The sequence below is a fragment of the Trichomycterus rosablanca genome, chromosome 13 (genome assembly GCF_030014385.1).
Source record: "Trichomycterus rosablanca isolate fTriRos1 chromosome 13, fTriRos1.hap1, whole genome shotgun sequence".
NCBI classification, from domain to species: Eukaryota; Metazoa; Chordata; class Actinopteri; order Siluriformes; family Trichomycteridae; genus Trichomycterus; species Trichomycterus rosablanca.
Window position 1 is genome coordinate 25,691,426 of NC_086000.1, and position 26,507 is coordinate 25,717,932.

The 26,507-nt window shown below is 40.9% G+C and overlaps 1 protein-coding gene across 5 annotated transcripts in view; it reads right to left on the reverse strand.

Annotated features, from left to right (window-relative positions):
• meis2a (Meis homeobox 2a) overlaps positions 1-26,507 on the reverse strand; it is a 77,361-nt gene that overhangs the window by 40,870 nt on the left and 9,984 nt on the right. For 4 of the 5 annotated variants that reach the window (XM_063007044.1, XM_063007043.1, XM_063007042.1 and 1 more), the window contains exons 7-8: positions 23,462-23,576; positions 3,578-3,723 (exon numbers count right to left, since the gene is read on the reverse strand). In XM_063007044.1, coding sequence (XP_062863114.1) covers positions 3,578-3,723; positions 23,462-23,576 — 261 coding nt within the window. The remainder of the gene's footprint in view (positions 1-3,577; positions 3,724-23,461; positions 23,577-26,507) is intronic. The other variant, XM_063007041.1, reaches the window with a different exon arrangement.

The window sequence follows — 26,507 nt, forward strand, 5'->3', positions numbered from 1 at the left end:
ATACTGTGGAACCCTTCCTAAAGCCAGGCATCTTTCCCATCCAGTATGAAGCTGTTGGTGGGTGCCAATTGAAGCGGCCCTTTTAACCCGAGACAATGGTAATGGCGAAAGGCTCTGTAAGATTTCTCCCATGAAAGTGTGGGGTCAAAGTGTGCAGGGGAGGCTGGAGATGGGAGGGCCATCGATTTTGTTATACTGAATCCAAAAACAATTGTTACTGTTGGCCTGTGTTGTTTTACCGCGCATTGGCAGGGGGGCTGTCCTTTTGAGCCTTTCAGAATAGGTGACAATGGCTGGATGTTGAGAACATATGTAGAGAGACCCCTGGAGCTCATGGAAGAGTAGCTCCATGCTGGCCTGAGCATTTGAGAAAATACAACCCTGCACCTTTTATTCTGCCCTCTCTAATGAATGCCTGAATGCCAGAATGCCCCAATAGGCCATTCAGGGGCCAAAGTCCCCAAGAATTCTCTCTAACACAAATGCATCCTAAATAGTAAATACGTTTGATTAACAAATTAAGCAAGAACGTGAGTGTGTGCTACATATATGTGTGACACTATCAGTAGTAGAACATAACTTAATTAGCACCTCTTTTCTGCACAAGAACAAACTACAAAGATAGGTTAAAAAGGATGGATTATTGGTTCTACAAGTCTTACCAGGGATTTTAACAAAAAGGGTCCAATATGGATGGGAAAAACATATAAAAAGCAGGAGAGCTAGCAAAAGAAGAAGAAAACGGGGTCTTGAAAGCTGTACTTCCATGAATTAAAAAAAAAATACTCTGAGGCTTAATCTATCAGGCTTTATTCTCCCTCGCCCTTTCTTCTTTTTGTCTGTTTCTCTCCCTTTTCTTATTCACTATTTTAAAACAATTCTAAAGAAAATTGGTGGAAAAGGCTGTATAGTTCTCAGTGAATTGGCCTCCATTTTGCAGTGCAAGCACCGAAGCTAAGAGAAGTCCACAATAGGCATTCCTCGAGTCGCCAAGAAAGACGCCTAATGATCCTTCAATAAAGCAAGAAATTTCTGCACGGTGTGAGCCAAGTAAATTAACCAGGAGGCGTGTGTATAAAAAAAATTACTGCCGTGGTAGGTGGCTCAATGGAGGCCTCCTAGATTTGAGATTTTTCTTCCCACTTCTTAAACCAACCTTGAGCTCGAGGAAGGTGGCAAGAGGGTAAAGAAAAGAAAAAAAACAAAACAAACCAAGTGCCTGTGATGTTATTTTTTCCCAACAAATGAAAGGCATTTTTAAACTAATTTAAAAGATTAGTTTAAAAATGCTGCAAAATGACGTAGCTGTGAACAGCTGTGAAGTCATTTTGATAATGATGGGAATAATAAGCACATGGCAAGGTTCAGGGCTTGGCTGTTGAAGCTTCGCTGCTCCTGAATAGAGAAAAGTGATTAAACAGCTCCTGATTATCCCTGACCAATATGTAATGGATTTACAGGCCTTTCAATTAGGCAGTATTTGCAAGGCCTCATTATTGGGCTTTGGTTAGGTATTTAGGGCCAGGGTTAGGCTTCTGCATGGGAGGGGTGCTACAGCCAGTGGGCCAAAGAGGGCATCTGACCCTCTGTGAGAGGTTTATAACCTCTCGCTGCACATTCACACAAACAGACACGGACTCATCTAGCTCGACTTCCTGCATAGCTCCATCTGTATCTGTAGCCACATGCACAGGAACAGGGTTGCATGTAATCTGACCCTCTGTGTCCAGATCAATACAGCTTGAATCTCAGATAATGTCCTGACATTAGAGAGGGCGACGGAACATGACCGTCTTTGGCCCCGTGCTAACCCCCACCAACCTGGTCCCCTCCGGCCTGGCCTTACCCAGCTTACCCCGATACAGCAAACACCACTCGGGATCTCACATGTCCTTTCCTTCTCAGTCACAGAACAATTCTATAATGCAGCCTTTAAATTTTTAATTGAATGGAGAGTAAACATGATTGGTGCACTTAGGGGATATGTTGGCCAAGAGTGACAGAATGGTATAGAGCTCGACTGGAAGGTTCTGGAAGTAGAAATGGCACCTATTTACACAAAAGAGATTTTTTTGAAAAGACTAACTTACAGCAAGCCGTCACATTTCACCATATATCGTGAATCTGTAAATATACATCTGATTTGATGACATTATCTACAGTGCATTATCTCTGTATGTTTTTTATGTAAAATACAGTAGATTCACAGTCATATTTCTTCTTTTTATTATAATTTAGCTGTGAAATATTAGCTAAGACACATATCTAGTAGATTCAATGCTTTAACCTTTTGTTTAAAATATTCATAAATGTCAATGAATGGAAAGTTCACTTCCTTAAAAAGAGCCTCTAAAGATGTTAAGCTCTATACTAAAGATGTCTAAGCATACAGTTTTTACACCCCCTCCCTTACTAAGCCTTTCTCTTACAAAACAGCATTCCCTGTTTGTTCTAAATACTACAGTACATGTACAGTATGACATAATAACTGTCAACTCCATTAAATATTAGTTTGATTACATGGCAAAAAGTTCCCAGTCCTGTCTAAAAAAAATCTATAATCTTTTATTCTATATTGACAAAACAAAAATTAGTTTTTTGTAGTTCCTAGCCACAAGGATTGAGAGTGACAAATAATGAGATAGTAGAAAATTGTTGTGGTTTTAGGAAGCCTCTGTGTGGTTGCTGGAGGGGCAGAATGAGAAGAATAGGTTTGAAAAGTGCTGCGCAGGCACAAACCACATGTGTTAGCAATATCGTATGATCTAAATTCATCTTACACAAAGCGAGGTAAGCCAGTCGTTTGTGTTTACTTCAGTCAAATCATCGTAGTCCCAGTACAGATGGTAATTGGTAATCAGTCTGATCTAAGCATGTAGTAACAGCATTTTGAACCATTTGGGTGTATATGGATTGAGTATGTGAGTTATTGTGTTAAATTATTCTCTTGTGATATAGCAAAATTGAATTGATTTGCTATTTACATTTGCATTTCTACACATACTGCATCTGAAGACATTAAATAAATGATAACTTTTTGTTTTATGGTGATTTATATATATATATATATATATATATATATATATATATATATATATATATATATATATATTAAAATTTTTTATCCTTTTGTATTGATCTGAACAATTACAGAAATTTGTGAGACTATTAGAAATTGCTAAATAAAATTTCATTTCTGATTTAATAAAGACACTCTATACAAATGTAAGTGGCGATCCCTCCTAATTATTAAGTTTTGTTTTTTAGCCACGTCCACTGCAAACCAGTGTATAATTAATTATATGCCTTTAAATTTGTGGCTGCAGTTTGCAAAAAGCCCTATCCTTTTCCAGCTTGTTCCATGAATATATGGTTTAATAACATAAGTGTGAATAAAGCTATGTTGCTGTAGCAAGTCCAGCAAACTCATGGTCAGGTGTTCACATACTTTGTATATTTTAAGCAAATGAGATTTTTACACCTTATACTAAAAAGAAGTAGTCTGTCTTAAATACAGCACAAGGTTTCACATATTTCTGTTGTGTTTCTAATAAATGGAGTAAGATATTACACTTACTGTGAGATGCTGGAAGAGCCACGCTCGCATGATATTGGTAGCCACCTTGGGAAAGATGCCGCGTTTTTTCTGCCGTTTTTTGTCTTTGTCTGGGTCGTCATCATCCCCTGTACCAGGTGAGGCCACGCTGTTGTCTAAGCCGTCTCCTGGTCAAAACGAGAGCTCTTTAGAAACTAAACATAATCCATCAAAACATCTTATAAAGTCCTGTATAATGTACACAAATACAGATGCATTGTTTGACTGTTTGAAAAAAAATCTCTAAAATCTTCCTACACTAGGTTTAAAAATAAAATAAAATAATTAAAAATACATTACCTAGTTAGAGACAAGGGATCATGTTATGAACTCAATTAATTTTGCTTCTTTCAGAAAGTGAACTAAAGAAGGAGGGCAGATATGTCAAACCTAAGTATAAAGATGTACAAGGAACTTGAGTGGTGTTTTATGGGAGTTTTCGTGGAGCAGTGGAAAGCAAGTGGAAAGTGAGCAGAAGAGTTTCATTGTTGCACTTGGATGCCCATAATGGAAAACAGTCCATCTCCCCGTTGGTTCCTCCCTCTTCGGCCTCCTCATTTGCATGACAGGAGCAGGGCGGCTTTGTGCCGCATTAATGCCTGTCAGCGTTTGATTTGGGCAGGAAACATGCACATATCAAGGCAGTCTGGCTTCCTTTAAACCCAAGTTCTAATCCCAAACCCTCGCCTTGTCTCTCCTCCTTCTCGCCATTAATTGTGCATTAGCAAAAATGATTTACTTTTAGCAGTCATGGTTATTTTTTCTTGCCTTCGGGCAAAAATGCCTTGAAAGCCTTCCTTGAGGGCATCTAAATTATGTATCTGAAAAACTTCTCCACTAAGGCATAGCAGGACCCCGACATTCTGAAAATCCAGACTTAGATGTCTTCCTGTTTTGGGGGAAACATCAATCATGAGCACCTATGCAAGCCATAATCTCGCATAAATATTTGAAGTAATAACATTAAAAAGAGGAAAAGAAAAAGGATCCGGCTAGTGGGGTAATCAAATGCAAAATACATGAAGAATACAAGGACAACGCGGATGTCCTCCATCACTACTTCTTCTCTCTTTCTTTTGCTCATTCTTTTTTCTTACTTACTTTCTCTTGCTTTTTAAAGAGCTGAGTTAACTTTTACATTATTGGTGTGAAGGCACACGTACGAGACACAACAGAGGGGTTGTGGGTCTCAGCTCTCAGCTCAGAGTTAAAGAAACCTCCACTTCAGAGACACACACTTGGGAATAGTGAAGAGAGTCTGGGAGAGTTGTAATTGTAGAATAGGCATTCATTAGCAGCAAATGCAATAAATCCCAAGCTAAGTAAAATCCCTTGTTCAGGGAAGCCTAAAACAATAAACTGGAGCCAAGCCGTAGCCTCAGTCTGACCGTGTGTGGCTTCCGGAGAAATGTGACCCAGACGGGGTGCTAATTCTCCAGTTTGCTTTCCACTTCAATAATAATAACATCACCCAAGGAGAGAAGAAACGCCTGCGGTTGGGTGTGTGGAAGAGGTTACACGTGTAGTTTTTGGGTATAGGACTACAAACTTGTGTTCTTTTGCTTGTATCATAAGATACCCCTGCTGTTGGCCACACGACCACTCTGATGGAGTCCAGACCTGGACAGGCTGAGTGACTCTAGCCCAAAGCCTGGCAGATTAATTTTATTGACGTTTCCATTTTCACTGCAACGCGATAGCCTCTCCCTTGCCAGGGTAGGGCCGACCCATGCGTATTTACAGACAGACCTGTCACTTCATTACCCTCTAGCACTGACCGCTCCAGTAGGCTCAGCCTGCCTCCCCAGCAGGGTGAAATCAGACTCCTAGGCTTTTGGCAATACAAGATCGCACATGAACTCAGACCCACACGTAGAGATCGCAAGCTGTATACACACTATGAGCAGCCGGACTCTCGACTAAATCTTAATTTGCAATTACATTTACAACTACGAGGGTGCATGTTTACAAGAGTATGCTTGCAAACGCATAGGCAAATTTGTACACATATAAAGTGAAATTTTTGTCTCAAATGTAATCGTAGTTAAAGTTGTTCAAGGCAGAAAGAGAAGAGAAAGTATAAAGACAAGAAAGAAAGCAAGAAACAAAAGAAAAGAAAGGAGGAAAACTTGCACTCCCTCATTACATCTAAGGGCGAGTTGGTGATTTACATCTGCCCCACTCCTTTCTTATGAACTAGAGAAGAAGTGCTGCAGGGCAAATTGTCCCAAACACTAATGGCTTCTGACTGTTCCCTGGCAACTCTGGCATTTTAACCTGTGTGGATGTGCACTCTGCTAAAAAAAAAGAAAGACAGAGAAGAGAGGGAGGGAGAGATGGAGCGAAGGTGGAAAAAAGGAAAGGGAAGCATCCCATCATCTGCCCATGTGACACAGATGGGGATGGCTATTAGGGGGCAGGCGAAAGGCCTCAGGGAGGAGAGGTGCTGGGGTGTAGCCTCAGGCACTTTTGGAAAAGCAACGCCCTTGAAGGATTAAAAAAAAATCTAGACCCTATTACTCTAGTTCTTTATTCCTCAACCCACCCCTCTCTGTGTCTTCTTTTTGAAAAGTATCGCTAATGTAAGCAAACACTACACAACAATAATTTAGACAAAATTTAGGAAAAAAAAGTGTTGGGTCACTATGAGTCATTAGAACTTTAGTATGCCTTGGTGTAAATACTACAAGTTTCTAGAACTGTACTAAATAGCAGGAACATTCTTACAAAATATTATCTTCCTTAATACTGTATAAAATCACACATTTTAATTATTAAACCATTCAGTAACATAACTTGCTCTTTAAGACCACTGTTATCCTTCAAAAGAAGGTGATCAGTCAGAAAAATGACTGAAATGACCTTCACTGTATGGGACAAGCACTTAGGCCTACACTGTTCTCTTGGTGTATGCCGCAAATATACTCTTCCATTGTCATTGGGAGTATTGATGAGTTTTATAAATGTTGTGAGATCCAGTCTGCCTACAGTCCAGGCTTTCAGGGTCAAGGGCACATCGCACGGAAGGGTGCTAGGACCACTTTACTGGTCCAGAAAAATCCAAATCCCCACCAGAAAGCCATACATTAACTTGGGTGCAGAAAAAAAGGTTATTTGCTTTTAAATGTAAACACGATGGATAGGTATGTTAACTCCATGCAATGCTTATCTGATTTTATGTTGATAATTTAACAATATATGAAGTACAGAAATATTCAGACTCAAGCAGCCAAGCTAAATGGAAAACGGAGACTAATCTGGGATTTAGGTACAAGTTTCAGCACTGGAACCATCAAAAGTACCACAAATAAGGATGGCCTGATGTACATTTAAGGATACAATAATAATTTTTGTACTAAGGGGAACTAAATACACCAGTAGAGTACCCTATTCCAGCATTGTATGTACATGAGTCCTTTTCTAAAGCTTTGTCTTTGCAGTGACTTAGCAGTGGATTTGCGTTCCGCTTGGCCTGGGCATTTGTTTCAGGGTAATGGAGCATGAATGTGAAGGCAGTGTCTTCCACACTCTGTGCTTAAACTGACTAATTATGCCCCCCCATAGCCTTCCCTACTGGGCTAGCCATGTTTATAAAGACTCTACCATGTTTAGAGGATAAGCAGGAGGATATGAACACTGTGCAAAGGCACTGGTACTTGAAGAGAGCTAAGGGGTGCAGTGTAGAGTGCTGCGACCCAGGCCATAGTGTTCAACCTCAAAGCCCATCTCATTTTCCTTACCTTAGCCTGCATAACTACCCCAAAAGCCTTACCTCCTTAGTCTCTCAATACCCATTCTTCTTAAAAGGCTTTCTCGTAGAGAAAAGAGGAAAAGGAGGGATTTTAAGCCTCTTTTTTCCTCCCATTCTCCTGAACTTTTCAGCCGGCATAAGCAGCATTTAGCACATTCAAGAGCTCAAATGGCCGCCAATGTGGGCCTAAGCGGGGACTCTGCCTTCTTTGTCCCCCCTTCTTTTTTATTTACTCAGGATTCACGCAGGGCCCTCGCCTGCACCCGGGACCACATGGTCCTGACACAGGGCATTTACATTCACACTCTGGCAGGCCTCATCACACCGGCACACACGCCACAAATCACACACTCACAAAAACACACACACTTAGTGCCACTGCTGTACATGCTGCATCTCCTTAAAGGTGTTTACTTGTGCACTGATAGTCCAGTCATTATCAGACTTCTGGAGTCATTTCATTATTTAAATAGAGTAAACTGGGTGTTTAGGATTATTTATACTGTATATATTCAATTATTGGATTAATGTCAGATTTTTATTGTGCAAGTGTAGAGTCTGTGTTCTAAATACTGTTTAATTAGTAAAAAGTATAGTTAACTAGTATTGTTATATAGTATGGTCATTATGCAGGCATACTACTTAGCAAACAAGTGTAAGATTTAGTTAGGATAGATACAGACCAAACTAGACAACGTTATGAGCTCCTATTAAAAAAATACACATTATAATATGTAAAAATAATAACAATATAGAATGTGTGTTGTCAGTAAAACAATATAATAACTCCACTGCTAGTTCTCAATTTTTATTTAAGGTGCAGGCTATCATTTATCCATTTAGCCAAAAGAAACAAAAAGAGATGTGTTTATGATAAAATAAGAAAATGAAATGACTGCTTAGGCAATAACAATTCATCCAAAGAATTGAAAGACCCATGAGATCAGTCTTATGTAGGCTTAAATGTCTCCAATGATTGGATTATAGGCATGTAAAAATCTGTGGCTGGTTTTTGTCAAAATTATAAAATTATTTGATTTTTTTGGACATCTAAATGCACTCATTGACTCGTATTGCAGAATTAAACTACAGTTTGGCTCATGTTCAGCGTTCAGGCAATGAGAAAACAGAGTGCCAAGAACTGTTGTTTTATTGCAATTATTTCCTGAGCACTACTTAAAAAGCCATAATCTGCACACTAGCTTGTAAAACAACAGCTTGGTAAACAAACCTGCTAACAAACTGGAGTGTAACAGTGCGAGTCTTTAGCAGGTTTAACACTCGTTACTGTTTTTCCATGTTGACAAATCGGTGTAAAGCACTAAAACTGTCTCCTCTTGCCAAACACTCCACAGAAACTCATCTCGCCTTCACACAGCTGCGTTCTCTCTCCGAGTTAATCTGTACCTACGTATCACTTTTTTTTTTACAAACTCCAGTACTAATGTGTGGTTGTTTGCACTGAAGAACATATAGTTAGACACACTCGTAAATGAAGTGGAATAAGAGGTTTAATGAGATGTCTTTTTGTGTCGGGTGGATGTGGAGGGGCTGAGAGGGAGAGGACTACTTTGACTCCAACCACACACACACACACACACATAAATGAGGCCCCCAGCTCTGCCATCAGGCAGATAGATAGCTTTCTAACATCCCAGGAATGTTGTAGATAACTATCACCTCTGTATTGAGGCACTGCCTGACCCTGCAGCATAGAAAACCCTGGACAGGGGGAAAGACGAGCTGACCCAGTATAGCTCAAGGGAAAGAAGAGAGCCAAACTTCCAGTCTCCTACCTTTGTAGCCACAATGAAACTTCCAGCAAGCCAATCCCTTCCAACTTTCTCTCAAAAAGTCACAAAGGGGAGAAGAAATGTCCAACATAATTTGAGAAAGAAGGAGTAAAAGTGTCCTTGTGCCAACAGTTCGAGGTGATAATCGTCTGCCAACAACCCTGATGTTTGGAGAAACCGTTCTATGGATATTATCAAAGGCTCTGAGCTGGATAATTACAAGTGTAATTAACCTGCTACCTGTAACAACAATTATCTAATTACATCATAAATAGGGCCTTTGAGAGGCCCACAATGGTTGCTCCCAGCCTCTGATTGCACCCCTGATTTTCCATCTCCCCCTTTTCCCCTCCTCTTCGCCACTCATTAGCCTGTTAATCACTCAGCGCCACTGATGATTTCATAAGTCACAAAACCTTTCATTTAGATCAGTGCTGTGTAAATTACCAAGGCTTTGAGCTGTGTGCTAAAGTCCTTGGAACAGCACATTGAAGTGACCCGTCGTTTTCTGTGCCTGAGGAGAAACGGCAATATGATTCTTATACCTAAGCTTTTAGTCAGCATTCATTTCACTCTGTCAGACGTATGTATTATACAATTACTAATGATTGGCTATACTAGTCCGTCCCTGACCATGACAGACGCATTATGTCTACGCATTCACACTTACACTTACAAATTTTAGATCTATAGTAGCTTATCACTCTACTCACTTGGCGAAGTTGGAGACCATTAAACAGTTACAGCTCATTCAGAACGCTGCTGCTAGAGTTTTAACTAAGACGAAGAGAACTGAGCACATCACTCCAGTTCTAAAATCTCTACACTGGCTTCCGGTTAGTTACAGAATAGAATTTAAAGTGCTGCTACTGGTCTATAAATCACTGAATGGGTTAGGCCCAGAATACATCTCAGAAATGTTTAGAGAATATAAACCCAGTAGATCTCTTAGATCCATGGACTCAGGTCAGAGTCCAAACTAAACATGGTGAAGCAGCATTTAGCTGTTGGGCTGCATATAACTGGAACAGACTGCCAGGAGATATTAGATGTTCCTTAAATGTAGAAATCTTTAAATCCAGGTTAAAAACTTTTCTTTTTTCTTGTGCCTATGATTGAGCTTGGAATTTTTGCTATTACCCTCATTTTTACCCTCATTTTTCATGCTCTTCTAAATTGTAGGGTATATTTTACTATATTTTCTTTTAGTTTTCATGTTCTTAATTTTTTATCTCTCTTGTTTTAATTTCATATTCCCTAAATTGTAGGGTATATTTTACAATATTTTCTTTTAATTTTTCATGTCCTTAATTTTTTATCTCTCTTGTTTGAATTTCATGTTGTCTTAATTGTAACTAAATGTTTGCAAGAAGTCTTTCTGAGGTTCTAGATCTCAGGAATGTTTTAATGCTTTTAATTAATTTTTCCTTATGTAAAGCACTTTGAATTGCCACTGTGTATGAAAGGTGCTATACAAATAAACTTGCCTTGCCTTGCCTTACTGGCATGTTTATAGGAGGTATGATAATTCATGGACAGAAAGCATGGACATCTGTACACAAACATGGATAAAAGCAAGGATTAGGGGTAGGTTAAGGTATCATGTGGCTTTGCAGCACTACCTACTGTGCTACTGTACCACCCTATCGCCCTACCTACATTACCTTCTGCGCAACTGTACTGCCCATGGCTACACACATGGGTACCAAATATCTGTATGTAGTGTGATATCTGTATGTAGTGTCTTAATCAACTTGCAGTGTTGCAGAATTCAAACTATGAAAATTACCAGTGGAAAGAAAGGCTGCATTCCCAGCCAAACGGCAAAGCATATTTTATTTTAGGGTGTTTTACTTTTTTAGCATTAATTAATTAGCCCATTTATAACAAATCTGTTGTCTTACATATCAAAATAATTTAAAATTAATTTTCATGACCTTCATGCTGTGAATTCTTTTAATCATATAGAGTCAAATAGACTGTTTTGGTCACTTTGCCTGTACGATTGCTATTATGAATAAATTCTGTTTGAAAATGCTGCCCCTTTTGCAAGTAAACTAAGGAAACCACATATCTTTGCTAAACTTTGTCTTATTAACCAACATAATTGTAAAATAATTGCATTCATGCATTCAGCTTTTCTCAGAACTGAAAAAGTGGAAGGGTGTTCGTGCTACAAAGTGGCAAAACATGGATTCCTCTGGCAGGAGTCTTTGTTTTGTCCATGCATCAAAAGCTCATAAAATTTCATTTAAATTTCATATAACAGATCAAACCACCTTGTGTTCATTGTGCAAACACTCCAGTGTGTATGGTGTGAGCAACCATGTTCATATAATATCACCTGCCTAACTTTAGTTTTAGCTTTCCTAGTAATTAGGAAATTGCAAGTTACATTAGTCCTCTAAAGACACAGTCTCAAGAGAAGCTGAGGCAGATGTTATGATACAATGTGCATAAATGGTAAAGGGATAAATTGCTGAGGATGTAAGAATGACTGTACACTCCATATAGGGGGAAAAAAAAGGCATTGAGGTGCTCATGATTGCATCTTGCTCCAAAGACATGGATCAGAGCCTTTTGAAAAGGCCTTGGGTTTAGACCAAAGATTTCACACTTACTGGCTCCCCGTCATCTTCACCCCATTCAGTAAACCAAGCACACGCTTTCCTCCATGTGTTTTTTCCAAATCAAATTGCACTAATTGGTCCCTAAGGTTATTGAGGTGCACCTAGCTTCTTAAACACCGTCTTAGATGTATCTCAGCCTACACCCTCTCTCTCTCTCTATCTCTCTGTTAAAACATGGAAGCATTTCTGGTTCGACTTTGCTCTATTTTTCCTTTCCAGTACACTTTGATTGCTGCATTTTTATGGAAAACAAATAACGACTAAACCCGTGTGCCTGATTCTCGAGCATTTGCGTCGGTGGAGGCGGAGACCAGTGGAGCAAAGCAGTTTCACACTGCAGTAATTAAAGTGTTAATTACTGCAATAATTAGCGAAGCAAATTGCATAAATTCTCACCAAACCAGGATGCATATGCTGTGCAAACGGTAAGAGTAAAACTGTAAAAAAAAAATAAAAAAAAAATAAACCAGCAACACCCTAAAGACAGACTGTGCTTGAAAGAGTGATTTAAAAGAAAACACAGACTGAGAGAAAAAAAGTAAGGATTTAGCTGCTAACGGCAATATGGCTTTATTAATTCCTGGTAAGGGAATATCAAAGTCCTTTTCAGAAAGAGAGAAGCTGCAGCGAGTGAGAGAGGAGGTTTCCCCACTGTTGTGCTAAGAGCTGAATTCTACACCTCTCCCCAGAAGCACTCAGCAAATAATATTATTTATGGTGATTCTCTACCCCCAATTACACCTCAAACTAAAACAAATTCACGTTGGCTCAAACTGGGAGCATGCAAAACTTTGCAGTTACTTCAGACAAGCCCGCCACACGCTGCCGGACACCGGCCATCAAAGAGCACGGTTGTGGAGTAGTTCAGCCATGTCCATTAAGAACAACCAAGGAAAGAGACGCTAGAGCAAATGAATTAAAAGGTTTATAAATCAACAAGTCAACCATCAGATTGTAGCCTTTGCTCGAACGACCCTCTCATCAGCTCGCTGCCATGAAGTTTTGCTCCGAAAATGTCCTGGAGGCAGGGAACAAAGCGAGCAGAACTGATTACTGCACCACGGCCCCACTTCACTCCGCTCCAGCGGCTAAACTCTGTTTGGCTTCCTAATGAGCTCACTAAAAACCCAATTCATCACCCATAACCCTTTTTCAACCCTTCTTGAAATTCACTGCTCTGCATTTGGAAGAGGGGTGGGGTCCTGCCAGGTTGACAAACTCCGAGCGGGGCTGCGGGGGGTGGGGGGTGGCGACGGGGTGTCCTTGCGCTCAGGAATGTCCGCTTCTCCCTCTGCGGGACAAAACGCGCTCCACTGGCCTCAGCATCACAGGCTTTCACATTAATACCCCTGTCCCCATCCCTGGGAGGACAGGAATTTGGTAGGAAGGGGAATGTAGCGGAAGGGAAGAGAAGGAGGTTTGGGAGTAAGTGGACATCTAATAGAGGCGAGAATGGGCACTCTCGGTCGGGGGATTCTACAGTGATGACAAACAGCTGAAGGAAAGATGACTGAACTCCTCAGCCAGCGCTATAAGGAAGGCGGATCGGAGGGAAAAGTGTGGTAGGAGTGAGCGGCGCATATGTGTGTGAGCGTGTGTTTGAAACAAGGGTGCAGTAGGGGAGCCAAACTCCCACAGTTCCTCATTACATGGAGTGAGAATGATCCTCCTGGCACCTGAGTTGAAACTGAGAGATTAAAGAATTGATGAATTCTCAGTTTAAAATGCAGCTGTTTTATTCTGCTTTAGTAATTAATTCTTTTTCCGATAGTTTATTGATTAGGTGTAGCCCCTGATAAAGTTCAAACCGAAAGGAGTCCCTCATGGGTCGGACCTTAAACAAATAGGAACTTCTTCCAATTCCACCTGCTTCTCTCTCTCTCTCTTTTTTCTCTCACTCTCTCAATCTCTTGTTCTCTCGCAGAGGCACAGTTTGCCTTCATAAATTAGTCAAGCCTGTGAGGAGCCATGTTAGTTGATCGCTGCTTTTGTGTTCCCTTTTGCTGACTTGCCTCTCTTTACCGCTTGACCTTTTGTGCTGTCACACATGCACAGAGACACACAGTCCCTGCAAACTTTTCACTCACTTTCTCCCTTCTGCTTCAATCTGCTATGAAGAAACAAAACGCACCCCTTTTTTACAAACCAAAAAAATTCATGCTGCATTTTTTTATCTGCTCTTTTTTTTATCGTACTGCCGTAAGCCCCCGATCGACACGCCGGCCTCTCTAGGGACCCAACTAACAGAGAAATCAGATACTCCTTTACAAGATTTGGGCCTGCTCGCGTCTTGTCAGGACTCACCTACCAGCTCCTTTACAAGTCAATAACCATGGCCTGCTGTCCTCCCTATAGACATTCCAGACTGTAATTATTATTTACTTAAAAAACAGCTCTTTTTTATTCCCTTTCAACTGAAAACGCAGATCCTCTCCCGAATTCCTTTGCTCTTTTGACGCATGACTAAATGAAAGTATAACATGAAAATGGAATGGCGAATGAATTAATGAAGAGCTGGAGAAGATATTGTAACAGGAACATCAAGGCTTCGCTTAATGTCTTGACAAGACGCAATTTCCCTCCGTTAATGGAGTCAGCTGCATGCTTTTGATGAGCTCGCTATCATCCTTAGTCCTTAAGGTAAGTTCATCGGGTCATTTTATTACAGTTTAGCTCTGGCACTCTCTCATTTCAGAGGCTTGAAAGCTATCAGCAGTAAAAATTGCACTCCAGTCACAGCTAAGTTGGTCAAGTGCTTATTACCACCCTGAAAAATAAGAGTTTGGAAGGCTCCAATTATTGCCACTATAGCACTTTGACCTGCTCAAATAAATTTTCCACTCATTACTTGCACATTTCCTTAATAATCTGTCTAATTGGGGACTTCCAATGGCAGCTGGATAGCTCGACCTATTTAAGTCTATATGGAAAATGAAGAAGCAATTATGAAAATATAATAAAGATTATAAACGTGTTTAATGATGGTGAGGCTTCTTGGAAGTCGCATGGATCGCTTAAGTTCTTGCATGGTCAGAAAACATCTAATGCAATTCATTATCGCCTCTTCAGGACCTTTTCCTTCTGTTGCGTTTTTTTTTCTGTTTCTATCCTTCTCTTTTGGTGCCCACTATTGACTTTCCAATTTTTCCTTCCTATCAGACCTCAGTAGATGTAGCAGCTGCCTAAAGCTCACAGGCAAAAACTGTTTAAGGGACAGACCTTCAGACAAACCAAGAAACACCAATTAGAACAAATAGTTTCATTCTCAGCAAGTAAAATACACAAAGCATATACAATCAGGAGGAAACGGAGAAGGAGGAGGAAGCTTCACCGCTGTACGACCTACAGATGTGTCAGCAGTAGTGGCTGTAACTTTAGCAGAATGCCCCCGGAGCCACAGGGAGCGAGCTCAACTCATTTTCTGTACAACAATAGGCCTGGATGGGTGCCCACACAATGGCAGGTGCACTGAATAGCAGGCGGCCATGGCAGCAGGGAGCTGCTTCCTACCAGACCGGAGCTACACAACTACACAACCTCTCCTGCTCTCCGTCTCCACCCGGCTTATCTTTACTCATAAAGGATGAAAACTATCTCATGGGGGTCTGAGAAGGAGCAGTAGCAGTAAGGCCTTTGGGGCAGAAAGAAAAGACCAGTCCTACACGCTTTGGCCTGATCTAGCTTTTTCTCTCATTATCCCACTCTCCTTCCGTCTCTCTTTGTGTAGTTTTTAATAGTTGCAGAGTTTGTTCTCATGCGCTGCTCGGCTGTCCTCCGGGCCATGTGAGGGGTAAAGGCAGCATTCCCCCACCTTCACAGCATTCTTTTTGGGGTCAGGGGGTCAGCCTCCACAGATGTCTCCACCAGACAGGCAGTTGTCTGAGGAGTGCATCCCGGAGAGTAAGCATTCGGCCCAAACAATGCAGGTCTGCCTTAAGTAAATCAGAATTTCTTTTACTAGTGTGTTTGTGCTTTTACATTGAAGCTGATGTACGTAACTTTTAGCGTATTTGTTAAACTTTTGTTTAAATGTGTTATCACATGCATTAGACTTAATTAAAGCATTCTAATGCTACATGAATGGGGCAAAATTAAATGATCCATCTTGTTTTTCTATTAAATATTAAGTCTGAGCCAATCCACATTCAGAGATGGACTTTGTATACATTCCTACTACTGTAGTCACATTCACTGTCCTGTCAAGGCATGTTTCCTACACATTTTGACCACCAAATGACCCTATTTGTTAATAATTCAGTTTATGGGATATTTATCACATAAGGTGCACACAATAACCTACATGTTTTATATTCTAATGCACACAATCTAACAATCTAATACTGATTTTTTTTAAAGCTATACAATCCATAAGCTTTTTGACTGCTTTTCTGATCCACTCATACCAGCACAACACACACTAACACACCACCACCACGGCATTGTCACTGCAGTGCTGAGAATGATCCACCTCCTAAATAATACCTGCTCTGTGGTGGTCATGTGGTGGTCCTGACCATTGAAGAACAGGGTGAAAGCAGGCTAAAAAGGTATGTAGAGAAATAGATGGACTACAGTCAGTAATTGTAGTACTTCAAAGTGCTTCTATATGATAAGTGAAGCTGTTAAAATGGACTGTGAGTGTAGAAACAAGAAGGTGGTTTTAATGTTATGGCTGATCAGTGTAAAAGTCGCATGATTTTGATCTGACTGTTTAGAGGTCACACTGATGTAGATCAGACACGTATCAGATTTCTACATATGAAAGCTCCTCATAAAAAAAGGATTTTTATGAAAATAGTGGATTCAGTATTTTTGTCAGAGTTGAATCAATGATGCAACTTATTTAATGCTTAAGCAAAAGAGTTACAAAGCTTACTGCTGTTTTAAATTAGCTTGTAGATTTGCCACTTGTTCGTTCGTTCGTTCTTTCACTGGCTTTCTAAATTTAAACATCCATCTTTTCCTAAACTTCCTGCAACTGTTTAAATCAAGCCCCTTGCCAGACAGTGCAAGAAAAAGATGCTTTTGAAAAAGGGAAGAACCACTTGTTGCCAGGACAGCAAAGTGAAAACATGGCACCTTCTGGAACATACGATATCCAGTTGCTAATAGAAACCACTACCACAGCGGTAAGATAGTATTTAAAGCATTGCTAGATTGCGTAAGTCAGAACAAATGGCATCAAAAGCAAATTCCTTAGCCAAGTGTATTTCATTAAAGGAAAATCAAGCTTCCGTATGCTGAGTAGGTAAAACTCTAAAGAGAGAATAATACTATAGAGAGAGTGGAGAAAGACTGGCTGCGGTTGAGCAGCATGGTTTACAGCATAGAAACTGTAATTGTAGCAACCTTTTAGCACAGCAAACACCAAACAGTCTCTAAACATCATGCTGCCTTTTCATCTGTCTTTAAAACAGTGTGTGTGTGTATGTTTTTATGTTTCCACTTCTCAAAACAGAACCCTCTATTCTGAAATTGATAACCTTCTAAATGAATTATTGTAATGCATAATGAACGTTAGCTCCCCTCAGGCTGTAGCCCTGTTTGGCATGTTGATTTGTTTTGTTTCACATTACCCTCCGTTCTTTAAGAGTGCTCACTGCTTGAGGCGTGTAAATAAGAAATTATCCTTGCTTCCTAACACTCCTAATACCTCCTTGGGGTAATTAGAAATTATTAGACTGCTGCCTCCAATAACAAGAGCTAATGGCAGTAACTACTGTCAAATTCAACACCTCCTCCGTCCCTCTTTCTTCAAATGAAAAAACAAAAGCCCTCCGCTGCATGCAGACTGCAGGGCACGAGGCCGGCATTCTTCCCCAAACATGCACCCCCACGCTCAGAGACTCATTATAGCACACAGGAGAGAGGAAATCAGGCTATAAAATGAGCTTATCTGCAATAATGCCCAAAAAGATTTGCATAAATGTGTTAGCTTGTTCTCTGATGGGAGCAGGCGGGGGAGAGGCAAGCTCAAATCTCGCTGTGTTTTTATCCTCCCACTCTTTTGGACGTGAGCGGTTTGGTTTGACAGGTACCTGTAGGGTATGGCTGCTCTGCTCAGCTTCACCGTTCTTGTACAGGCCAACGACATTCAGCTACAGTGTCAGCAACTCTCACTTTTGGGAGGTGGGGCTCGGACATTAGCCGAGCCATGGGGGAAGAAGGCCAAGAGAGGGACAAGAAAAAGAAAGTGGAAAGGGAGCAAGGCCCATCGGACAAACACAAAAGGGTTGATGGGAGGGGGTCCAGGAGTCAGGGTTAATTCCCAAATAAGTACACCTTAAATGGCCTGGATGAGTCTCCCTCCAGGTGTGTCTTTGAGTGCTTTGGCCTTCATAACCCCATTCCTTGCTCTAGCAAAAAGCATCAACAAACAAGTCAAATCCAACGATGACTTTGTCTTAACTTCTTCTCTCTTAACCTATCCCCTATACTCCTCAAAATCAAAAATAAAAACAAAAAAACACTGGGCTTTAGCCTCCCCCCGCCCTAAAAAAACACCTGCAGCTGGTGAGAAACGGATTATTGCTCCTAGGAATGACTTCTAAGCTGACCCCCGTAGGCATGGCTTGCCAAAACAAGACAGAAAAAAATTCCAGTGCAAACTGGTGTCTCCTTAAAAAGAACCAGTGCATTGTCGTGCTTGTAAAAATACTGCAGAATTATTAGAGCAGGCACAGCTTCCCGGAGGCGTGGACCCAAATCCATTTTAGCCACATTACATCAGGCTGTGTGTGTTCTACATTGCCACCAGGACGTCAAGGGGGTTAAAGAGTGCAAGTCTAATCAGGTTTATCCTGAGTTTGCTCGTTTTCTTACTTAAAAAAATCACCATGCTTCATATAGATCAACTGTAATTTTAATCCAGCTCTGATCAAACTCATCTCTTTGGAATACAATCAATTTTACAGGCAGTAAAAGTTTCCTTATTGCTAGTGGTGCATAACATACATCTGACTGCTGCTGCGTATGATTGTTTTGGCAATTTTTCACCAACTGTTAGTATGCACATTAAGCTGACCCATTTCGTGGTGTTTACAGCCGGACATAATTATGGGCTACAGGGATTCATAAGGAAAAAAGAGAGTGAGCCTGAGGGAAGGAAAAAGAGAGAAGACAGGGTGTGACAGGCTAGAAGGTGGAGAGAAAAGATGACGTTAATAGAAGTGCTCTTGCTAACTTACTGGAGAGCATTAACAGGACTCTTTTCCTTTAATGTGTTTTTCTTCTAATACAGTCATACAAACAGACACAGAGTGAGAGAGTGAGTGAGAAAGAGAGAGAGAGAGAGAGCAAGCGAGAGAGATGATCATTCTGTTTAATCACTCTCTGGAAAAAAGCCAGAGTCTACTAGAAAGAAAGAGAGAGTGGGAGAAGGATAAAGCTAAGCACATAGCGTAAATGGGGAAGAGAGAGAGGCTTAAAGCGCACCCCTTGAAACAACTCGGAACAGAGAGGAGTGAGTGGCAAGGCCCTTTCCTGTAAACGCCTGTGAATGCTGAATCCAGCAAGAAAGACGCTCTCAGAGCACTATCTACATTAACTAGAGTTTTCCCTAAAGATTAAGCATTCGCCATGAATAATTTAGCCAGGTTTATGCTAATGGGATACGGAAAGTATCTGCTGTGTTGTTTCCCCCCACAGCCCAACAATTGTTAACAGTTAAAAGTCATTCTCCTAGTCGCTCTCTTGCTGATGACACTTTGGTCATGCTCGCTAAATTGTTACAATTGGTATGAGTTGCGGGATAGACCTTTTTAAGCACATCATTGCTTATTCATATTTGGAACTCATTTAGCTTAAGATCAGTTTCTCATATGCAGGCGAGTTAAAATTAAAGAAAAAAAAAAAGAAAAATAAACAAGTAAAACTCAAATGCAGAAGCTTCCAGAGTGCTGTACTGCAGGATGCAATTATAAATCCTACTTAAAAAACTAAATAAATAGTGCATTCTGCAAATTTGGAGTACACCAAAGGAAGGGCATAGACCTAAATGCTTGACCCACTACAGTGAGCCTGTTATGCTATAGGCACATTTAGCTCCCATGGTTTGGGGTAAACAGAAGAGATTTTGACCCACATGTAGATAGTGCTTATCAACACCAGATTCGAAGGCAGGTACGATACAGGGTACGATACAGGAAGCCCTACATCTGCCAGGCACGTGCATATACAAGACCCAAGTCCATCACAGGGCATCACACAATTAATCTCTCATTTCTACACAATTACACATAGGGGTAAAACAATAACTAGGAATAAAATGGAATGGAATGCATGACAAACTTCACACAGTAACCAAGACAGCCCTGGATCTGTGAAGCACCTACACTGCCTTCTGCTATTTCAGTGTAGCTCCACCAGCCAGAAAGGACTGACTATAAAATAACAATTAAGCTAAGATATCCACATGGACATGCTTCAAATGTTAGTCCATAAGCTATTCTCCAGATACCTGTTCCTTCCAAATCAAGTTATATAAGCATATTGGGTATACTGCCTGGCACAGAGCTTGCACAAGGGTGTCGTTCTCACTGGGCCACTGGGTCCTGCCGATCCTGGCACTGAGTAAAAATGATCAGTCTCCCAACAGCTGGGAGTGACGGCCGTGAAACAGCAGGCAGTGCTGCAGCTTTATGGGTTATCTTTTGTTTATGGGGCAGTATTCAGCTTTAATTATTCCTCTAAATTAAACTCTTAACAGGCACGGAGAGACAGCCAGCAACTCCCAATCCCCCCTCGAAACACACACATACACCCATACGCACACCTAACAGGTTTCATTGTGAGCCTGGGATGAAAGCAAATGCCTTCATCATAGTTTCTAATCAAGTTAGCTCCTGTTATCTCTTAAAGCCAGGAATGAGCAACAGGTGAGCACACACAATTGTTTTTGAATGTCAAATGTTCATAACGTCTTACAGGTTTATACTAACTGGTGCAAGGACATTTGGTTTGATGATGAATAAATGATAAACTAAAGGATTTTGTCTTTTACCCTGTGGGTCAGAATACTTTTTTTCTTTTGAAAAAAGAATCCCCCAACTAGAAATAAACAAGAGCAAAGACAGAGCTACATATCATCACATCTCAAAGGTGTTCACTGTCTAAACTACCTGACCCATCCTTGGGCACGTATGTACAGATGACTTTAATGCACTAACTAAACTTATTTTTGTATTTAATTACAGTATAAAAAACAGTTGTTTAAAATAGTTCAGTTGTCAGAAAAGATCTGTCATCTCTAGCTTGTTTTGCGTTTTCCTAGGAACCAAGACCTGTTCATTTTGTTTTCTTTTTTCCCTTTAGTATTTCTCTCACATTTTTCTGCCGTTCTTTCTGCTAACCTATAATTGGCCTGGTTTCAGTAAAGAGTGGAAACTCTTCTCTGATGAGCAGCACAGGCCGCTGGGAAGCAGCCGGAGCCATTTAGCGTTGTGTAGCTGCGTCCAGCCAGGCCCGAGTAAGAGCTGGGAGTCAGCAAGCGCTTCAAGCGTTAACGTAATTGCAAGAATGTGAAAAATGAGGCAGCGGGGCTGCAGAGCAGAGTGAAAGGTCATAGCAAGCCTCACACAAAACAACTGGCTGCAGGGACAGCCTCATTAGAGCAGTAAATCAGTTGCCCTCTTTCTCGCTACCTCTCTCTTTCTCTATAATTCAGAGAGATAAAAGGTGTGCTATATAGATGAAGTGCCCACTTTTAGTGCTTTTTGGGCCAGGCTAGGTCGAGTCAGGCTTAGGCACTTTACACCGTACCGTAACTATCTTGGCCTGTATTGATCAGCCGTTACTGGATCTGGTGCGCAGGAGTCGATAAGTGCTCTGTGGATTACAGGTCACTTGTACTTATGTGCGGGAGATAATCAATAGACAGTGCATTTCTATCCTACTCTTTGCTTTCTCTTTACTCTCTCATGTCCACCTACTTTGTCTTGACTTGGAAAATATAAATAATAGGCAAAATACATGTTCTCATTCTTGGAAGCATTGTTGCTTGATTTATTCTACACACTAGATTTGAAACAGGATGATCTAATAAATGTATATGAATTAGTTGTATTTAAATGGTTAACTTTAGAAAGTTCAGGCATAACGTTGGGCTGTACCAGTATTTGCAATGTAATAAAATGAAAAAAATATACATTTATTTAATATTACCAGTATCATACTGAACTGGGGTTTTTGCTTTGCCTCGGGAACTCTTTAAAGGCGATGATGGTTAACCATGATAAAACTACTTCTGACAAGAATGAACCACAAAGATCTGTGACTATGACACTGTGGTCTGGGGTTTTGGTTTTAAAAGAGCTATCCCTCTGGACTACCTAATTTAAGGCTTTATGCTGCAAAGGCTCCATCAATACCTTTGACCGCCTATTGGTGAAACGCTAGCTGTGATTGAACATGACAACAGTGTCGGACGGTGTAAGGAATCCGAGACTGTCTGGGCACTGCTGCGTGATGAAACTCTGTGCAAACAGCACAAATGAACACTTGATGCCCAACAGAGCTAGCATGGGGCTGCTCTGAAAAGCTCAAACCATGATAAAATGAGTAATCAGGTGTTTCTATGCATAGAAAAAAAGTTTCTACAAAGAGCGTGGACATTTTAAAATATGGTAAATATGTGTAGTATTGTAGATTTAGAAATAGGGTTGGCTCAGCGATTAGTGTATAGGATAAATAACCTAAACAATGTGCGTTTATGTCTCGTGATCGCCATGCTACTACTTTTGGGCCTCTAAGCCAGACCCTCCATACTAAGCTGCTTAGATTGTTGTAAATCACTGATTCATTGTGAGTCGCTTTGAATAAAAGCCCTGCCAAATGCTTAAATGTAAATGTATAAAAAGAAAAAGTGTTGTGTTATGGACAGGAGAGAAGTAAAAAGTATGACCTGAATACTTGCTCTGACTCTGGCAACCAAGTGCAGGATGAAAACACAAGCGAGTCTGTTAATGCTCCTGAGCTAGCAGTTAATATTTTTTATGTTAGCAAGAGCTGGCAGAAAAATGTAATTAATCATAAGGGGTACTCTGTAATCCAAAAGAAATGCTGTTTTATACTCGGTGTGAGGGGAACGGTGTTAATGCTGAGCATTAAAATTTATTTTCAAGTTAATGCTTTAAATTATTGTGATCAATTGGAGACTGAATTATGATGCTTAAATTCTGGGTATTTATTTAAATATATTAAAAAGAGGCCATACAAAGTCAGTGTAAAATATTTAACTTTAAAGCTGTGGTATGTTGCTTGGTTTGAATTAACAGACTGCTGGGTGTTGCTGTGCGTTGTTTTGGAAAATATATTTATAGTGAAGTCAGATAATTTATAAGACTGAAACATCAGGGGTAATTGCAGATTGAACCCTCCAGCCTTAAGCAGTACAAAACTATTACTTTATACTGACTTGCCACTGGCTGCCATCAGATTATTGATGTACAGGACAAATTAAGTTACAAAATGTGTTGGTATAATTAGTTTGCAAGTCATTATTTTGGTCAGGTAGGTCACCAATTATCTAATTGCCCCAAAATACTAAGTACCTACTATAGTTTTATATATACACACATACACATAAATGTTTTTAAAATAATTGCACATTTTGACTTCATATCATATTGTGCACTTTCCTTTTGTCTGAGTGCATTGTTATTAGCATACTGTACATATCCTTTGTTGTACTCACCTTGTTCACTGCTGTTGTCCCCGCTTTGTGAGGCATGTCCTCCACTGGAGGGCCCTGGCGTGCCTGCCGAGTGTGTGGAAGTGGCGTCATCGTGGTCTCTCCAGGAAGCTGGGTTCTGTATCCCAAAAGAAGGGATCCATCCATCCATGTTCCCCATCCAAACCGCAAACCAGGAGCAGAGCACAGGAATGAGTGTAGAGAGAGAGAGAGAGAAAAATAATACACATGAACACGCTGGAAATGTTAATGGGACATGAACAAAGCCCTGGGCTGCATGTTTTTTGCTCTCCTTTACGAAAGGCACACAGGACCAACAGCTCGGCGCTCCTCTTTACCTCCATCAGAGCCTAGCGGGCGCTTGGTTTAAACACTACAAACCTAACAGCTTAATTACTGCCTAAGAGTCCATCTCTGCTGTATTTAATGTACCATCGTATTCTAAACCATCTTACAAGTGCTGTCTAAACAGATGTGGTTAAAAAATGTCTAGTTAGTGTATAGTGTAATGTAATGTGTGTAGAGTAACAGATTGAGACTTCTGTGTCAGGATATGTGATCCTTGTGAGAAATACTGTATACTGGTCCGCACACACTGATAGTAACAGTCACCTTCAGATCTATCATCATTGAACCACTGAATATCAGAGGTATCTTGGTCTAATCTAGCAAGAATTGCACACTGATGCAAAATTACACACATACAGCTCTATTCTGTAATTGTTCTAGTATTATATTATTTTTGAAGAACAGCATACTGAAGCTTTACAACTCAATACCTGCATCTAAACACAAATCTACTGTCATCTCAGCATTAAAAAGAACATCTACATACAGTGTATCACAAAAGTGAGTACACCCCTCACATTTCTGCAGATATTTAAGTATATCTTTTCATGGGACAACACTGACAAAATGACACTTTGACACAATGAAAAGTAATCTGTGTGCAGCTTATATAACAGTGTAAATTTATTCTTCCCTCAAAATAACTCAATATACAGCCATTAATGTCTAAACCACCGGCAACAAAAGTGAGTACACCCCTTAGTGAAAGTTCCTGAAGTGTCAATATTTTGTGTGGCCACCATTATTTCCCAGAACTTCCTTAACTCTCCTGGGCATGGAGTTTACCAGAGCTTCACAGGTTGCCACTGGAATGCTTTTCCACTCCTCCATGACGACATCACGGAGCTGGCGGATATTCGAGACTTTGCGCTCCTCCACCTTCCGCTTGAGGATGCCCCAAAGATGTTCTATTGGGTTTAGGTCTGGAGACATGCTTGGCCAGTCCATCACCTTTACCCTCAGCCTCTTCAATAAAGCAGTGGTCGTCTTAGAGGTGTGTTTGGGGTCATTATCATGCTGGAACACTGCCCTGCGACCCAGTTTCCGGAGGGAGGGGATCATGCTCTGCTTCAGTATTTCACAGTACATATTGGAGTTCATGTGTCCCTCAATGAAATGTAACTCCCCAACACCTGCTGCACTCATGCAGCCCCAGACCATGGCATTCCCACCACCATGCTTGACTGTAGGCATGACACACTTATCTTTGTACTCCTCACCTGATTGCCGCCACACATGCTTGAGACCATCTGAACCAAACAAATTAATCTTGGTCTCATCAGACCATAGGACATGGTTCCAGTAATCCATGTCCTTTGTTGACATGTCTTCAGCAAACTGTTTGCAGGCTTTCTTGTGTAGAGACTTCAGAAGAGGCTTCCTTCTGGGGTGACAGCCATGCAGACCAATTTGATGTAGTGTGCGGCGTATGGTCTGAGCACTGACAGGCTGACCCCCCACCTTTTAAATCTCTGCAGCAATGCTGACAGCACTCCTGCGCCTATCTTTCAAAGACAGCAGTTGGATGTGATGCTGAGCACGTGCACTCAGCTTCTTTTGACGACCAACGCGAGGTCTGTTCTGAGTGGACCCTGCTCTTTTAAAACGCTGGATGATCTTGGCCACTGTGCTGCAGCTCAGTTTCAGGGTGTTGGCAATCTTCTTGTAGCCTTGGCCATCTTCATGTAGCGCAACAATTCGTCTTTTAAGATCCTCAGAGAGTTCTTTGCCATGAGGTGCCATGTTGGAACTTTCAGTGACCAGTATGAGAGAGTGTGAGAGCTGTACTACTAAATTGAACACACCTGCTCCCTATGCACACCTGAGACCTAGTAACACTAACAAATCACATGACATTTTGGAGGGAAAATGACAAGCAGTGCTCAATTTGGACATTTAGGGGTGTAGTCTCTTAGGGGTGTACTCACTTTTGTTGCCGGTGGTTTAGACATTAATGGCTGTATATTGAGTTATTTTGAGGGAAGAATAAATTTACACTGTTATATAAGCTGCACACAGACTACTTTTCATTGTGTCAAAGTGTCATTTTGTCAGTGTTGTCCCATGAAAAGATATACTTAAATATCTGCAGAAATGTGAGGGGTGTACTCACTTTTGTGATACACTGTATATTCTCATTAATAATTTTGTAAAACCAACCACCAACCAATCCCTATTAAGAGAAAAATACATGCCCACCCAAACACACCCACTGCAGGAGGAGAAGAACTGGGAAAACTGGTGAGTTGTCGTTTCTAAGTGGCCTCTTCTCCTCACCCTTCCTGGTCATTCTCAGTGCTTGAGTGCTCAGCACAGGGAAACAGGATTTGTACTGTACAGGAAAGGCTTTATCTGTGCAAAACGAAGGCAGGCAAGAGGTGGAATTTCCTTTGCCACTCCAACCGGAGAGCAACTTGCTGACCACGTCACCTCATGCTCACACAACCCGCACAAACATATACAAAAATGCACAATACGTTGCAGTCGACATGTCACCTGCTGTACATGAAGAAAATCACTGTACAGCCAGGCTAGTTTCATTTCTTTAGACCAAAGAGTCTTGAAAACAACCCAAACCAAACAATCCCGGGCCTGCATCTAGGCTTCCCACAAACCTCAGCCCACTCTTCTGCCTGCTTTCTTGTATTTCATGTGTTGCTCGCTTGCGTACACACACAGCCCTGTCGGAACATAGTATTCT